This window comes from Oratosquilla oratoria, chromosome 33, assembly GCF_046742065.1.
Source record: "Oratosquilla oratoria isolate Oo_2021 chromosome 33, ASM4674206v1, whole genome shotgun sequence".
NCBI classification, from domain to species: domain Eukaryota; kingdom Metazoa; phylum Arthropoda; class Malacostraca; order Stomatopoda; family Squillidae; genus Oratosquilla; species Oratosquilla oratoria.
In genome coordinates, this window is record NC_134809.1 from 5,529,058 (window position 1) to 5,546,872 (window position 17,815).

The 17,815-nt window shown below is 43.7% G+C and overlaps 1 protein-coding gene across 1 annotated transcript; it reads left to right on the forward strand.

Moving 5' to 3' along the window:
• The first annotated feature begins 821 nt into the window (after window positions 1-821).
• Sc2 (trans-2,3-enoyl-CoA reductase Sc2) lies at window positions 822-14,956 on the forward strand. The gene is made up of 7 exons (XM_076172507.1): window positions 822-919; window positions 9,908-9,967; window positions 10,787-10,892; window positions 12,297-12,504; window positions 12,791-13,007; window positions 13,343-13,535; window positions 14,483-14,956. The coding sequence occupies exons 1-7, from the start codon at window positions 914-916 to the stop codon at window positions 14,608-14,610; spliced, it is 918 nt and encodes a 305-aa protein (XP_076028622.1). The 5' UTR covers window positions 822-913; the 3' UTR covers window positions 14,611-14,956.
• The last annotated feature ends 2,859 nt before the right edge of the window (window positions 14,957-17,815 follow it).

A 17,815-nucleotide genomic window follows, 5' to 3' on the forward strand; every position in this document is an offset into this window, starting at 1 on the left:
AAGTAAAGGTATTAGTTATCCACCTTTATATCCACAGGTCATAATAGTAAAAAAACCAATATATTCCTCATATCCTGGTCCATAAAGATTGCAACACTACCGAAGAGATTGATGAAACTATCACACTTATTTGCAGTCTCATGGATGATGAAAGATTGAAAGAAAACATCGCCACAAATGATAGATAATGATAACATTAATTCAAGGTATAAATCTTGAATCGGTAGAGACTTTTAATGTCCTCCTGTCAATCTCCAAACTATTTTATTCAATTGATGGAGGGGGAGGGGCTAATTTCTGGGGCCAAAATGGCAGCAAATACAGCATTTTTTTGTACAGTACTGTGCTGTACTTGGCACCTGTAACTAAGGCTTTTCCTATCTTGGTCTAATCTTGTGTCGAAGATCGAGAAAGATAAGTATTTTTATAGCTATTACCATCTCTTTATAGCATTGGGAATAAACTTAGGGAGCTAAAAGATTCTTCTATCAAAACCCTTGGATTATCCTGCAAATGATTTTTACCCCTAAAAATGTGCCTCATCATTCTTACCAATATCTATATAAAATCATACCAATATGCTACGGCATTACTTTGTTGTGATTTATATAAAAGATTGTATACTTCACATTATTATTATAGTCTCCCCGTAACAAGTATTCATTTTCTCTTTGGTTTAAATTCCAATTTCATTGTTTTTTATTTCCATAGCATAATTGTATATATGTACATATTACATCTCAAACTACATACTTCTTCACATGTTTTAATTCCTTATAAAACGGTTAATATGAGCCTTTCACTAGGTTGCAACTGCCGAGTTCGTTGAGTCCTAGCTCTTCGTTGCTAACGACAACTTCGGGAGGTAGTGTCAATAAAACCGTCAGAGGGAGTTGACAGCAAAACTTGCAGGATGGATGTAAGTCTTGCTCACATATTCTTTTCTAATGTATTTAGGTAGAGACGATACGTGATTATTGTGACAAGAATATTCCTATTAAATGAGTTATTAAATCTGTCTTTTACAAGATAGGGAGCAATTTATCGACATGGTTGTAAAATTTTCTTAGGTCTACCGGTATAAGATTGTGTTCACATTCCGTTCATGTTCTGCAGTTCAAGTCCTGTAGAAGGCAGAATTCATGCCAAGAACACATGAAAGGTGTACTGTTAATTTGAGTAAATCTTAGTTTCATTATATATTTTTTCTGTGTGCGTGTGTTTATTTTAACAGGTGAATAGGTGCGAATTAATTTTTTTTTGCACGAAACTGGAAAGCTCACATAGTATTGTGAACATTTCATTATTGTATAATCACAAGGATTAAATTAATTTTATCGTGTTATGTATGGAGAAAACAAGAGAAAAACAAATATATTATTTATGCTTTGTTATGCTGTGCTCTACTGGGTGCCTAGAAAGGCCACAGGGATAGAGCTAAAGGTATTGTAGTTGGATAGCTTATTCTTATACACCATAAAAAAAGGGTATGTGGTTATATGCAGTTGAGGTTCTAAACACTGAATTACATTATCTTGCTATGGAAGTTTTTTGTTACTAGTTGGCTCAAACACCAAAATTAACCAGTAAATTGGCAGCTGACATAAAGTATAAACCTAGTCAAACTTACCTAACCTGAAGTAGGTGAGATTAGAAAAACCTGTAGCATGCAGAAGACTGTAATTATATTTCGCCATGTTCATGAGGGTATGTAGCCAACATGGAGCAGTTCCTTTGTTGCTGGCCAGTGGATTGGAAGAAATAAAAAGGTAGTGAGGATTTGTACCAAATCCTTAATCAGGATCACCCCCATCAAGGATGATGAAATTATTTACGGGTGCACTTAAAAACCTGTTGAGTTATTTGGAGTTGGAAGGGTGACTACATGAGAGCTTGCCCAGAGTGACTATGGGGACTGCCGCTGGTGTGTGAGTGAAGCAATGTGTTTCCTGGCGTATGCCCTCAATTGACGATGATAAGAGAGATGTAGGAAAAGATTATCATTAGAGTTTGTTCTGCAGGACTAACATACACCTGTCATTGGCCACAATACTTCATATAGTCAGATAAAACGGACATTTCACCTCGGAGAATAGAAAATTAATAAACAGATTGGTATTGTCTGCAATCCTATTGCGAGTCTGCATAATCCAGAACAGCTTGATTTTCATAATTAAAACTCCCTTGTTAATAAATATCATAGCATCAATACAGCCAATGGTCCCCCTGGCTACTTATATATCTTACTGTGAGGTTGTCTAGATTAATGGAACAGCATTTGAGGCACTGTATCCTAAAAAGTGGACCTTGCCACATTAATCAATGTTTGAAGTTATTTCGTCTGTTATTGACGCAGCTGAGATGGATCACCACTGAGGGACAATGCGCCTTTTGTACTTCACCACTGGAGCTTAATCCTGCTTGGTAAAGTTGTATGTAGGGTGAGAGGTACATGTGATTTTTTTTTTTTTTTTTTTTTGTATGTTGGCATGACTGTGGTTGTGAATGAAATTTGAAATCGGTGTAACGAGTTTGATCATATTGACTAAGTGCTAGCGTATATATGTGACACTGATCTGTCACACCTCTGATGTCTGCTGTTGTGAAGAGGGGTTGGAAGGCTATTAAAGTGCTTAACTAATCGAGAAACAGTGAGGAAATAAGAAGTAAACTTATTGTCGTGATCCCCACCTCTAGGAGTTGTTAGCCAGTTATTGAATTAATTTTACGTGTCTGTCGTATCAAGTTTTAAAAGAGGCTAATGAGGGCGTGGTCATTTTCGCACTTACCAGGGATTGAACCCAGGCCTTCTGCATTCCAAGGCAGGGATGTTACCCACTCCTCCACACAGGCATTAGTTCACTTCAATGGGTCATCTTGTGAATTACCTAAATGGCTTCAGCATCTCAAATCTTCTGGAGCAAATTAGTATTGGCATGCCAATTCTATTAAGACAGTAACACTAGATTTGATGTAACTGAGTAATGAAAAGTGTGCCCAATGCACTTTGAATTCATTTACAGAGTTGGTAACTGTGATAGTAATTATTTCGTATCCTGGCAGGATAAAATAATAATATAACTATTTAGGGTGGTTATTCAAACTCAGAGTTGGCTCTATGACAGAATGTAGCAAAGATTTGAATGTTATTAGGTTGGGAGTGTTGATCATAAAAGGTGATGCATTTCAGATGGATTGCTGATTGAATAATCTTTTTTGACAGTCAATTGTTGAATGTTGTTCTAGCTATTGGCTCTCCTGTGTCATTATTAGTTTCGCATTAGAAGAGAAAGGAGGGATGTAGGTGGATACAGAAAAAAATCTGTAAATTCTAGGGCTGAGTGGAAAATTAATTTTAGTGCCAGAAAATGCAAAGTATTGGAAATGGGCCATACCTAAGAAAAGAAATTGTTTATTTGTTTAATTGGAAGTGAAATTGGTACAAAAGCAAATGAGGAGGCAGTTACAAGTGTTCATTATGGATAACTTGTCACCTGATAAAGATATCTCTAAGGTTGTGGGCAAGCCATATGGATTGCTTAAGGTGTGTAAAAGTTAATTTTTACTAAATATATGAAGAAATAATGAAAAAGTAGCTTTATATATCACAGATTGGAACATGCGTCACCACTATCGCTACTATCATCACCTTTGCCATCCCATTGCTACAGTGATGCACTTCACAGGTTTTCTAGCTCTTTAATGATAATAACAAATTTGTTTGGCATTGAATCAATATACTCATACATGAAGTGCAGATAATGAAAAGAACACATAGTATAATGTTCAAAAACTTCACAATATCTACCGGCTTATGCCAGAAAGTCAAGTGAGATTCGAATGAAAAATATGGCGTCATTCCTGTTTTATTTACTAAAGAAAACAAGATATTCAAAGATGGTAAATAATTACCCTCTTTCCCTAGATCCAAATAAATGCACAAACATAATCATATAAAAAATATTTACATATGTACAAGAGTCTCTCTCTCTCTCTCTCTCTCTCTCTCTCTCTCTCTCTCTCTCTCTCTCTCTCTCTCTCTCTCTCTCTCTCTCTCTCTCTCTCTCTCTCTCTCTCTCTCTCTCTCTCTCTCTCCTCTCTCTCTCTCTCTCTCTCTCTCTCCTCTCTCTCTCTCTCTCTCTCTCTCTCTCTCTCTCCTCTCTCTCTCTCTCTCTCTCTCTCTCTCTCTCTCTCTCCTCTCTCTCTCTCTCTCTCTCTCTCTCTCTCTCTCTCTCCTCTCTCTCTCTCTCTCCTCTCTCTCTCTCTCTCTCTCCTCTCTCTCCTCTCTCTCCTCTCTCCTCTCTCCTCTCTCTCTCTCTCTCCTCTCTCTCTCTCTCTCCTCTCTCTCCTCTCCCTCTTATCTCTCTCCTCTCCTCTCTCTCCTCTCTCTCCTCTCTCTCTCTCTCTCTCTCTCTCTCTCTCTTCTCTCTCTCTCTCTCTCTCTCTCTCTCTCTCTCTCTCTCTCTCTCTCTCTCTCTCTCTCTCTCTCTCTCTCTCTCTCTCTCTCTCTCTCTCTCTCTCTCTCTCTCTCTCCTCTCTCTCTCTCTCTCTCTCTCTCTCTCTCTCTCTCTCTCTCCTCTCTCTCTCTCTCTCCTCTCTCTCTCTACCTCCTCTCTCTCTCTCTCTCCTCTCTCTCTCTCTCTCTCTCTCTCTCTCTCTCTCTCTCTCTCTCTCTCTCTCTCTCTCTCCTCTCTCTCTCTCTCTCTCTCTCTCTCTCTCCTCTCTCTCTCTCTCTCCTCTCTCTCTCTCTCTCCTCTCTCTCTCTCTCTCTCTCTCTCTCTCTCTCTCTCTCTCTCTCTCTCTCTCTCTCTCTCTCTCTCTCCTCTCTCTCTCTCTCTCCTCTCTCTCTCTCTCTCTCTCTCTCTCTCCTCTCTCTCTCTCTCTCCTCTCTCTCTCTCTCTCCTCTCTCTCTCTCTCTCTCTCTCTCTCTCTCTCTCTCTCTCTCTCTCCTCTCTCTCTCTCTCTCTCTCCTCTCTCTCTCTCTCTCTCTCTCTCTCTCTCTCTCTCTCTCTCTCTCTCTCTCTCTCTCTCTCTCAGGGTCTTGTCTCCAGCTGAATAGAATTGTATTAGCCTGAACAAAATCTGGAGTGTAAGTTGTCTGGCATTAGCCAAATAGAATAAAGTATGTAATGGGTGTCATAGTGTCATAAGCGTTTGTGATTTGTCCATACCCCTTCACCTCAGGGACTCTTCAGAAGCCAAAATAAGAGAACAAATACCCTTCATTATAAGTAGGGTTGATTTAGATCAACTTGATCAGTTTCACAGAAGAGATGCCCTGGAAATGGACAGAACAAATTGGGAATAACAATTTTGTATGGGAAGGGTTGAAGATGTATGTGTTTGTGTATTGTACACGGGTTTGTGTGTTAGGTATGGCCTTGGTTTGGTGTTTTTTATGGTTGGGGAGGGGGGAGGGGAAGAGTTCCGTGTCATCATGAACAGTGTTGTCCTTCAGGGTGACTGTGTGAGGCTGTCATTTCGTAAAACATTGCCTGTCATCCCACGACCATTTATTTTTATTTTTTTTGGGTAGTATGGTGTGTGCGTGCGCATGTTTCTTAGAGAATGAGGTGGAAGAAACACTAGTCTTTTTATCATCATCTGTCCTCCCATTCTTCCTCATTCCTTCCTCCCATCCTTCCTTGCTCCTTCCCTCCTCCTCTCTCCTTTCCCTCCCCTGTCTCACCCCCTTTCCTCTTCCTCTCCTCCCCTTCCCTTCCTCCTCTTCTTCCCTCCTCCTCTCCTTCCCTTCCTCCTCTTCTTCCCTTCCTCCTCTTCTTCCCTCCTCCTCTTCTTCCCTCCTCCTCTTCCTCTCTCTCTTCACCTCCTCCTCCTCTTCTTCCCTCTCCCTCCTTCTCCCCTCCTCCTCTCCCTCTTTCCCTCCACCTCCCTCCTTCCCCTCCTCTCCCTCCTTCCCTCCACCTCTCCCTCCTTCCCTCCACCTCTCCCTCCTTCCCTCCACCTCTCCCTCCTTCCCTCCACCTCTCCCTCCTTCCCCCTCCTCCTTCCCTCCCCCTCCTCCTTCCCTCCACCTCCTCTCCCTCCTTCCCTCCACCTCTCCCTCCTTCCCTCCACCTCCTCTCCCTCCTTCCCTCCACCTCCTCTCCCTCCTTCCCTCCACCTCCTCTCCCTCCTTCCCTCCACCTCCTCTCCCTCCTTCCCTCCACCTCCTCTCCCTCCTTCCCTCCACCTCCTCTCCCTCCTTCCCTCCACCTCCTCTCCCTCCTTCCCTCCACCTCCTCTCCCTCCTTCCCTCCACCTCTCCCTCCTTCCCTCCACCCCCTATCCCTCCTTCCCTCCACCTCTCCCTCCTTCCCTCCACCTCTCCCTCCTTCCCTCCACCTCTCCCTCCTTCCCTCCACCTCTCCCTCCTTCCCCCTCCTCCTTCCCTCCACCCCCTCCTCCTTCCCTCCACCCCCTCTCCCTCCTTCCCTCCACCCCCTCTCCCTCCTTCCCTCCACCTCTCCCTCCTTCCCTCCAGCTCCTCGCCCTCCTTCCCTCCACCTCTCTTTCCCTCCTCTCCACCTCTCCCTCCTCCCCTCCTCCTCCTCTCCTTCCTTCCTTCCTTCCTTCCTTCCTTCCTTCCTTCCTCCTCCTCTCCTTCCTTCCTCCTCTCCTTCCTTCCTCCTCCTCTTCTCCTTCCTTCCTCCTCTTCTCCTTCCTTCCTCCTCTTCTCCTTCCTTCCTCCTCTTCTCCTTCCTTCCTCCTCTTCTCCTTCCTTCCTCCTCTTCTCCTTCCTTCCTCCTCTTCTCCTTCCTTCCTCCTCCTCCTCCTCCTCCTCCTTTCCATCCTTCCTCCTCCTTTTTCATCTTTCCTTCTCCTCCTTTTCTTCCTTCCTCCTCCTCCTCCTCCTTTCCTTCCTTCCTCCTCCTCTCCTCTCCTCTCCTTCCCTCCTCCACTTCTCCCCTCATCCACTTCTCCCCTCCTCCACTTCTCCCCTCATCCACTTCTCCCCTCCATCCCTCCAACCCTCATTCTTCTCCATATAACTGCCGCATTCTCCTTTAGTTTACTCGCCCGGCTGTCTCGTCCCCCTCACTTCCTGTCGCACACCCTCGCATCCCTCCACTCCCACCCTCTCCCCCTTCCTCCCTCCATTCTCCACGAAATGTAGAAAACAATGGAGATTTGGATGGTCAGAAAAAAAAGGAAGAGAAGATAAAAAAACATCGACTGTGTGTGGGGGGGAGGGGGAGGTCATCTGATTGACCACCTCAAGGTCTCTCGTCCTTTCCTCCCTTCCCCTTCCCCTTCCCCATCCCCATCCCCATCCCCTCCCCCTCCCCCTTCCCCATCCCCTCCCTTACCCTCTCCTCTTCCCACGTTTTCTTTGGCTAATCTTCCCTTCTTGACTTCACGCTCTCTTTCCTTCTCCGTTTTCTATCTGGTCTTCTTCCTTTCCACACTCGTCTCTTCCCCATCATTTCCTTCCCTCACTTCTCCCTTCCCCCTCACATCTCCCTTCCCCCTCACATCTCCCTTCCCCCTCACATCTCCCTTCCCCCTCACATCTCCCTTCCCCCTCACATTTCCCTTCCCCTGTCCATCTCCCTTTTCCCAACCCCCTCCCATCTCCCTACCCTCTTGCATCCCCCTTCTCCCAACCCCCTATCATCGTCCTACCCTCCTCCTCCCTTCACCCTTCCCCCTCCCATCTCCCAACCCCCTACCATCTCCCATCTCCCAACCCCCTACCATCTCCCTACTCCCTCCTCCCTCTCCCATCTCCCTCCTCCCTCCCATCTTTCTCCCCCTCCCCTCTCCTTTCCTTCTCCCTTTCCCCTCCCATCTCCCTCCCATTCCCCTCGTCTTTCATTTTCCCTTTGCCACCCTTTTCCCACTTACCTTTCTGCTTCCGTTTACCTTTCCCTCGCTGCATCACTCTTCCCACCCCCTTCCCTTTCCCTCCCTCGCGCTATCCCGGTTCCCCTTCCCTTTTCTTCCCTTCCTTAGCCCTCCATGACCTCATCTCCCCTTCCATCCACCCCCCATTGCTCTCCCCCTCATTTTACTCTCCTTCCCACTCCTCCCTGTGTCTTCACCCTCCCACTCCACCCTCCCTCTCCACCCTCCCTCTCCGCCTTCCTTTCCCTTTCGTTCTCCTACTCTCCCTTCCCTACCCTTCGCTTCCCCGTACCGCCCCTTTGCTCCCCCTCTCTCCCCCGTACTTCCCCTTCGCTCCCCCGTACCTCCCCTTCGCTCCCCCGTACCTCCCCTTCCCTCCCCTTCGCTCCCCCGTACCTCCCCTTCGCTCCCCCGTACCTCCCCTTCGCTCCCCCGTACCTCCCCTTCGCTCCCCCGTACCTCCCCTTCGCTCCCCCGTACCTCCCCTTCGCTCCCCCGTACCTCCCCTTTGCTCCCCCGTACCTCCCCTTCGCTCCCCCGTACCTCCCCTTTGCTCCCCCGTACCTCCCCTTCGCTCCCCCGTACCTCCCCTTTGCTCCCCCGTACCTCCCCTTTGCTCCCCCGTACCTCCCCTTTGCTCCCCCGTACCTCCCCTTTGCTCCCCTGTGCCTCCCCGTAGCTCCCCCGTACCTCCCCTTCGCTCCCCCGTACCTCCCCTTCGCTCCCCCGTACCTCCCCTTAGCTCCCCCCTAACTACCCATCGCTCCCCCGTACCTCCCCTTCGCTCCCCCGTACCTTCCCTTCGCTCCCCCGTACCTCCCCTTCGCTCCCCCGTAACACCCCTTCGCACCCCCGTATCTCCCCTTCGCTCCCGTACCTCCCCTTCGCTCCCCCGTACCTCCCCTTCGCTCCCCCGTCCCTCCCCTTCGCTCCCCCGTACCTCCCCTTCGCTCCCCCGTACCTCCCCTTCGCTCCCCCGTACCTTCCCTTCGCTCCCCCCTGCCTCCCCTTCGCTCCCCCGTACCTCCCCTTCGCTCCCCCGTACCTCCCCTTCGCTCCCCCGTACCTCCCCTTCGCTCCCCCGGACCTCCCCTTCGCTCCCCCGTACCTCCCCATCGCTCCCCCGTACCTCCCCTTCGCTCCCCGTACCTCCCCTTCGCTCCCCCGTACCTTCCCTTCGCTCCCCCGTACCTCCCCTTTGCTCCCCCGTACCTCCCCATCGCTGCCCCGTTCCTGCCCTTCGCTCCCCCTTTCCTCCCCTTCGCTCCCCCGTACCTCCCCTTCGCTCCCCCGTACCTCCCCTTCGCTCCCCCGTACCTCCCCTTCGCTCCCCCGTACCCCTTCACTCTCGCGTTCCCCTGCCCTCCCTTCCTTCCGTCTTCGCTCCCCTTCTCCTCTTCCCTTCCTCTCGCTCTCCCTCATCCCTCCCCCTCTTTCCCCATTCATCCCCTTCCTTTCGTTCCCCCTTCCCTCCCCCAAGCACTTCCTCTCCCCTTCCACCATCTACTGTCCCTCTCCCTCCTCTCTCCCCATCCTGCTCCCACCTTCTCTCCTCTCCCCCACTTTCCCTCTCCCATTCTTGCCCCTCCTCTTCGCTCCCCCTTTTTCTCTCCTATATTATGCTCCCCCTTTTTCTCTCCTATATTATGCTCCCCCTCTCCTCCTCTTCCTTCCTTCTCTTTTGTCCATCTCCTTTTACATCTAAGCCACCTCCTCCACGTCCTTCTCCCCTTCTTGCTCCTGTTTATCTTCATTTTGCTCCTCTTCCTTCACCTCTTTCTCCCCATTATGCTCCGCTTCCTCCTTCCACCTCTTCCTCCTCCTCCCACCTCTTCCTCCACCCTCTCCTCTTCTTCTCCCATTGCCTTTGCCTCCATCTCCATCTCCATCTCCTTCTCCTTTTCCACTTCCTTCTCCACCTCCTCTTCTTTTCACACTTCTTCTGTCTTTCTTCTATCTTATTTTTCTGTAAATGTAGTTAACCACTAGAATGTTTAGTGTTAGCTACATTAACTAAGTTAATGTGAATATAACTGAACCATTGTATTTTATCTTACAGCTTGAACAGCTTGACGTCTACAATGCCAAAAGTGGCAAATTTGTTACTTCTCTATATGGGGTAAGTAACCAAAAATTTGCTGTTCTATTTTGTTGTCCAGTACTACTCAAGATACAGCTCAACATTTATAAGTGTTAACACTTTCTTAACTGTCAAGTAAATTGTTATTCATAAGTTGTTTTGATTAATTGATACATGTACATTTAAAGATTCAATCATGTGCCATCACAATAAAATGGTTCCATTATCCTTCATAGATAATTTAAAACAAGTTGAGTGATGTAGCACACAATTCCTTGCCCAGGTTATCTTCCTGCAACAAAACTCTTGGATTACAATAGTGATTAACGATAACTTGTAGCATTTTAGAATTGAATATTAAATGCTGTATACAACAGCTTCAGCCATGGGATTAACAAGTACATTGGAATCACAACATAGGACCCATTTTTGCTATCCAAGATCAGTATCCAGATAGAAACAAAGACCCCTTTTTTCCAGCCTATCATCCATCCAACAGATTATGGATATTAACTTAAGTTCGGAAGGAAATTTGGAAAATTTTAGTTTCATATACTTGTTGCAGGTTATGTTGGGTATGGCACTGTAACCCTACATACAGTGTATTTGATTGTTGTACTTACATGGAAATAATTTTTATTAAAAGATATTTCCAACTCATTTGGTCATTTGGCTCAAAGTATATTGTACATTACTTTGGAAATACCTTTGAAGGAAGTTGTCCATATACCATTTCCTAGAAACCTATAGAAGACTTATAGCAAGACTAAGATTTTTGTGATTAATCTGTTTCATTTAATCTAATTGTTATTTTATGAGGCTGTAAATAGTTATAGAAAATGTACTCGATTCCAACAGCTAAAGACCAACAGCACCATCTTAGATGTCAAGAAACTTGTTCATATGCAGAAGAAGACTATGACCCCTTCACGTCAAGAGGTTCGACTGGAGCAGAAAGCAAAGGGTGAGGACAGATTCATTGTTTTCCAATTATTGTATAAATACTAAATGAGTAGATCATCTTTGATAATAATAATAATAATAATTATTGCTCTGAGTTGTACTGACAGACATTTGCCTCAACCAATCTCTGGGTGGAGGGAGAAATTGGACTATTTATGTTGTATTTGTAAGTGAATGTTTTTTCATCACTGATTGAAAGTGTTAGGAGGGTAGTATTTACTGGTTGCCAGATCTCCATATGTGAAAAGCGGGAGGAAACGTAGTTCAAAGTTGATAGAGATTTTGTGTGTGGTCCAGAGACCAAATGCCAGTCTTTTCTTTTTGGGGCTGCACCTCCAGTTGGGCCATTTTATAGATCTCTAGTAAGAGGTATTGGACCATTTTCTGTAATGTATTAGTCAGAATTGGGTCCAAGTACATTTACTTTTACTTGGACTCGAGTACAAATTTCCATGTACTTGTAGTTGTACAGGCCAGGGTTGGGTCCAAGTACATTTACTTGTACTTATACCCAGAGTTCTTGAAAAATATATTTCAAGTACAAGCAAATACATTGTATTTAATAATAGGTTATGATTCTAGCAAACTTTGTGATAATACTATTGGGTAAATGCACTCAACTCTTAAGTACTTGGACTTGTTAAGTACATAACAAATGTACTGTACTTGTACTTGAAAAATATTCAGGTACTTGGACTTACAGTCACTTGTACTTGGACCCAACCCTGGTATTAGTGTGGATGAGGAAATGATGTAGTAAGATTTGTCTTTATATATTTCTTAGGTTTATGGAGTTGGGGGGGGGGGGGTCATTATGTAATGAAGAGTTGAGGTAAACAAATTTTGGTTGTTGGACCCTGCTCTGGGGTTACTGACCTAAGCATGTGTACTGGGAGACATGGATGACTTCATCCACAAAGAGCTAAGATGGGAGGGATGACTTGGCCACCCCTTGTCAAATATAGGAAAAAGACCTTTTGGTATAAGTATTTATTTATGTATCACTGTTGGACTGTTTCTGTGTCACCAATAGTAATAACAGGGGAGTATTAGTTTGTCAGCTGTCCTTGTGTGACGATCTAGAGGAAATAAATTGATAGAGACCTTAGGCCTATTCCATAGATAGTATCAGACCATTGGGACTTCAGCTCAAGGTGGGCAGTGGGGAGTGGGGAGGTGATACTATCAGATGTCCATCTTGTAAAACCACCACTTAGAAGTCCTCATTCTAGGTCCCAAATATGGAGTGCTCTTGCTGTACTGATGTAGCTGATGCATACATGTTTGTGTTAATCAAAAATATTTTTTTCAACATCAAACAAAAAATAGCTTATGTACTGCAGTCACTATATGTCTTAAAACATTTTCCTAAGAACTTAGAAAATTTTCTATTTCAAAATTTCAGGTCTTAAAGATGATGAGGCTCTTGATAAATTAGGACTTGTATCAGGTGACAAAGTCTTCATTAAAGACTTGGGCCCCCAGATTGGTTGGACAACAGTGTTCATTGCAGAGTACACTGGCCCTTTGGTCTTTTATCTCTGGATCTATCAGCGTCCATGGCTATTTTATGGTGAAATGGCAGCCACTTTGCCCTATTCTACATGTACACAGTAAGTAGAGTTATGATTTATTTGTTGATAAGAAACTACTGGTAATAATTCTCCAATTAGGGAATGGGATGGAGTGAGGGGGCTCGGAATATCTCCCTTTGCATGCTAGAACTGTAATAATTGTCTTTAAATGTAATTGAATGTGTTACAAGTGAAAATAGAAGGGTCATCATTTACAAACAGTTAGCATGAGCTACCAAATTTTAAAATTGTTACTTGTGTATTCCTTTCATATTGGATATAATTCAAATATACATAATACATTCCTTGACCAAATTTTCCACAGCATTGCAGCTGGTTGTTGGGCAGTGCACTACATTAAGCGTATCCTGGAAACCATGTATGTTCATCGCTTTTCTCATGGTACAATGCCAGTTTTCAACCTCTTCAAAAACTGCATATATTATTGGGGTTTCACTGTTTATGTTGCCTACCATGTGAACCACCCCCTTTTCACGCCGCCACCACTTGTGCAGACGTATGCCGCTCTTGGAGCATTTGTGGTAAGCTATCTTGCACATAGTAGAATACAAGGAGAAGGATGGGTTGTGTTACATACGTCATGAGGATAGCTATTTAGTAAAGTATAAATTTATATCTTCAAGTATGTAGTGGTGAAGTAGTGGATTGTGATATACTTTTTATAATCAAATATGATCATTGTATCCTTTATTGTTATTTTGAATCTTGTTATTTTATTGTTAGGAAAAATAATGTAAACTATTTTTTTTTCTCTCTCCATAACCAAGCCTGTGTATTAATGCATAGAATTCTGCATATTATTCTTATAATAGTAGCAATATTGAGATAGTGCAAATACCATTTTTTCAATCCTCAGCTTTGTGAACTTGGCAACTTTAGTATCCACATCCTCTTGAGAAACCTACGCCCAGCAGGTTCAAAGGAAAGAAAAATCCCTTATCCTACAGGAAATCCTCTCACAAAATTGTTCGACTTTGTGTCATGCCCAAACTACACCTACGAGACAGGGGCCTGGGTAGCCTTTAGTGTCATGACACAATGCCTTCCAGGTAAGGATTATAGCATTGTAATTTCAAATCTAGAAATTTAGGTGTGCCAATACAATGCTTATATCGAGTGATTTCTCTGTTGGGTTGATATCTGGATGATTTTGGTGAAGTTAAGAATTTGATAGTCTTGTGGATTGCTTGTTTTGTGATCGTTTTTGCATGATCATGTTTTATGGTAAGAGGATATGTTATTGTAGATTTTTGAGTAGAATACTACACACATATATCAAAAGGCCTCTTGTTATCAGGAAAGTGGCCATCCACTCTTCCCCCATTTGTTTTCCCTTTTATCATAGCTGTTTATGGAGGAAAGCGCAACCCCCCCCCCCCCCCATTGCCTGGGGCAGAAACAATGCAGCTAGGTGCAGCACCTGCACAGCAGGGCCCAACATCCAAAGCTCTTTCCCTTACTGCTCCGCCTTTGTAATCCTTTGACCCTCCCTCCTTGGTCACTCAGGAGGTGCAGCCTTGGGAGGCTGACACTTGGTCTTTGGACTAGGCTCAAGAGGACCAGTTGTTATATTTAAATAGGTGGGAGGTGGGATTAAATTAGTGCCAGTTATCAGGACCTGCTATTGAAGATCTGCACCTCATTGCATCCCTTTTATCCTCAAGCATTGTGGTTGTGGACAAGGCAACACTTTGTCCAAGGTGATGAGATGAGGATGATGACTGAATGGGTTTTATTTGATGTGGATTTGTGTTTTGACTTGTCATTCCCCATACATGTTCTAATATTTCAGTCATCCCCCTTACAATAAAAAAGTCCTTTGGTATATGTTCTAATATTTCATTCATCCCCCCTTACAAGAGAAAGGCCTATAGTATGTGTACTAATATTTCACTTGTCTCCCTGAAAAGTTCTTTGGTACTAATACTTCAGTCATCTCCCTTTGGTATGTGCACTAATATTTCAGTGACCTAAGTATAGTTTATTCTCTTTACAGCTGCTATGTTTGCTCTTTGTGGATTCTACCAGATGTTTGTATGGGCTCAAGGCAAACATCGAAACTACAAGAAAGAATTCTCCAACTACCCTAAGGGACGGAAAGCAATTCTCCCCTTCCTTTTTTAAAAATTCAAAGAAAATGCTTTTTTCTTAGCTACTTTAATATTTAAAAACTAGTGTTTTTGAGTATTTTTATTTATCTGTAAAACTGCCCACTCTTTGGGGTTGTCCAATTAATTTTTTGTATGAAAAGTCCATATATACCTACAAGTAAATAGTCAAGTGCATAGTTGTTTCATAGAAATATTAGATAGGATTTTCTTCTGTTCCGTACAAACCGGTTAGTCTTTTGAGATTGTGCCATTTAGAAAACTGAAGAAATAAACATTGTTGTATAGTTACAGTATTACCATCCCACTCATGTCCTGGGCTACCACTCTGTCAATTTTAAAATATGATAAAAAACGAGAAAGGTATTTCATTATCCTTATAATGATCTTTGTAAGTTTTTCAAAAGTGAATATGGTAAAAATGAGAGCAGGTGTGAAATGGGGGAAAAGAATAACAAAATTTTGAAAGTAGTAAAAAGATGTTTTGGAAGGAAATTAAGAGAGGAAGGGGAGGTGAATCGAGTAGAGAAAAAAAGGTAAAAGGTGCAAATGGAGAGATGGTAATTGAAGATACTGTGGTAAGAGGAAGATGGGCAGAATATTTTAGGGAGTTCCTAAATGTGAAAAATAGGGAAAGATAGTTGCAGTGGGAGGTGCTAAGAATATGACGGTGAAGAATGAGGATAAATAAAAATGAGGTGAAAGCAGTTATTAAAATTATGAGAGCAGGTAAGGCACCTGGGTTAGATGGGTGTCATATGGAATGCCTAAAAAAAGGGAGTTACAGTGATGGTGAACTGGCTGGTGAGGTTGTTTAATGTTTGTCTAAAAGAGGGCAGAGTGTTGCATCCTTAAAAGTTAGCTGCAATGTCATCATCCAGCCTCTTCTGGTAACTGAAGGGCTGGATGGTGACCACATCATATCCTGACCAGGTGGAATCTGTCCTCTCAGGGTGGAGAGGATTCAGATGGATGGATATCAGGGAGTCTGGCATGCGGTAATCTGTTGTTTTTAAGTTTGTTGATGGAGCAGTGAGGAACATGATTATGGATATGCTTTGGAGAGAGTATTTGTGAGTGATATAGATATTTGGGTGTTGTTTTGATGTTTCTTGGCTTGTGTGGGTATTCTGCCATGTATAGTGGGTGAGCTGTGTTTGTGGAGACTGCAGCAAGTTTTCATGTGCCTCATGTCAAGATGATCCTGGACTTTGAGGACTTGTTTTATGGTGTAGATGGTCTGTAGGTGTTGTATTTGTGCAGCCTATAAATGTCTAGAGCTTTGTTCTATATAGTCTAGGGTGTTGTGGTGTGTCTCTATAAGATTAGGAGGTCAAGTGGGGCTTGCATAATTTATCACTGAGCATACATATTGTTTGTATACTGTAGTGGTAGCTTCTTTTTGTCAGTATTGTTCCTGCAATTGATTTAAGTGTGTTAAGTCTAGGTGTACATTTTATCTTTGTGTTGTTTGAATGACATGGATGTATTGTATGGTATGCCAAGAATCTTGAGTGTGTATGTGTGGTATGAGGGTGTTGTTGATAGAGGCATGGTATGTATTTGTGTTCTGCTGTGCAGTTGGTGAGAACTGTGGATTTGGTTGGGGCTATTTTGAGTCTATTTGTAGTGAGCCAGGTTTGAGTGTGTCAAGGTATAGCTGTAGCACACCTGCAGCTTTGTCTGTGTTGCAGTGTGTGCATGTAATTGTTATATCATCTGCATAAGAAGAGATTTGTATTTCTGTAGATATACTTCGGAGTACAAGTTGTAGGGTTACTAAAGATGGAAGGAAAGTGGAAAAGTAGGGATTCTAGATATTGAAATTTGATCTGCATTTCTTTTTCAAATGCTGTGCAGCTTGTGGCTGTACACCTTATCAACTGTTTTATAGCTTCTGGAGTCAATATTTCCAGACTGGGCACGAGTAATGTGCTTTCAAAGAAACCAGGGACAAGTTCAGAATTCCTCAAAAGGTTGACCTACAACATGGATTGTTCCCTGAAGTTTGAATACAGCCCTGTATAGCATAGAACAAGTTAATCAGTATGCAATACAAAGCCATCATAACTTTGAAAAACTGCTTGCAACACAAACCTGAATAAGGCACTGTTGCACTAGTACTATTAGACAAACCTGCAGTCTTGCCATGAAGTGAACTGAAGAAAAACCAAAAGACGAGTTTACAAGAGTCTTTATGTTGATAAGAACACAGGTACATGTGTTCACTTATGCAAAGTAGACCACTTGGAAAAATAAAGAAACTAACAAAGCAGGGGAATGTCTGTTGAGGAAGGACGGGAGAGGACAGAAGACGGGTGAATGGAGAATGGTTGTATATGGATGATGATGTGATGCATGAGGTGGAATGGGCGGGGGGATGGGGGGTGAGGTAGTATGTGAGAGCAAATGTTGACGCAGTCCGAAGGGATTTCTCCCTGTCCTCTCCTTTATGCATGGGGGGACGGAGAGGGGGGGGGGTCGCCGATTTAATGAAGTGGCCTTGCTGTGGATGTGCTGTGTCCTGCGACACTGCTTCTGACCCAGGGCAGTGGACAAGGTGCAGGGATGATCCGTCATCCAGGAGGTGCTAAGAGGAGGGGTGTGGAGTGTATTCAGGGATGGAATGGGTGGGAATGATTTTATGCCTTTTCCTTTTTGGCTACCTCCCTTGTAAGGGGAAAAAAGTCTTGGTATATGTATGTATATATGTACATCTTCAGTGCAAAAAGTACACAAGATGTAATATGCAAAAGTGCTCTGCTTTGTCAGTTTTTTTTTTCCCCAAGGGGTCTACTTTGCAAGTCTTTGTATATTCACTTGAGTTAAAAATATCACTAGCATCTCTTCATGCATGCAAACTGTTCCATTTGTACAAAAGACCAGTAAAAGCTGTTCAAGTACTAACTATGGTCTTGTTGAAATCATTTCTTGTTAAAGCTGTTAAAAATGCAAGTCCATCAGTAGCCTCATACATCTTGCAAGAAACCTTCAGCCTCAAGGCATCTTGTCATACCCCCCCAAACCAACCCATCCAATACTCAAAAAATATTGTCTGTATTAAGTATGTTAGGTATGGTCTTCATTAAGGTAACTGTATTTGGGTCAATGGTACTTATCAGCTGCTTGGTTTTAGTGTCTCTTATGAGTTAAAGTCTCTATTTAGTACATATTTTCTAAGCTCTGCTTTGGAAGACCTATGCCTTGCTGCATTGTTTTTG

What these genes read in the sequence shown, in the direction of transcription:
- Sc2 (XM_076172507.1), top strand. An exon ending in TTGTTACTTCTCTATATGGG is followed by an intron (nt 9,968 to 10,786) that starts GTAAGTAACCAA and finishes CGATTCCAACAG; the next exon opens with CTAAAGACCAACAGCACCAT. An exon ending in CCGCTCTTGGAGCATTTGTG is followed by an intron (nt 13,008 to 13,342) that starts GTAAGCTATCTT and finishes TTCAATCCTCAG; the next exon opens with CTTTGTGAACTTGGCAACTT.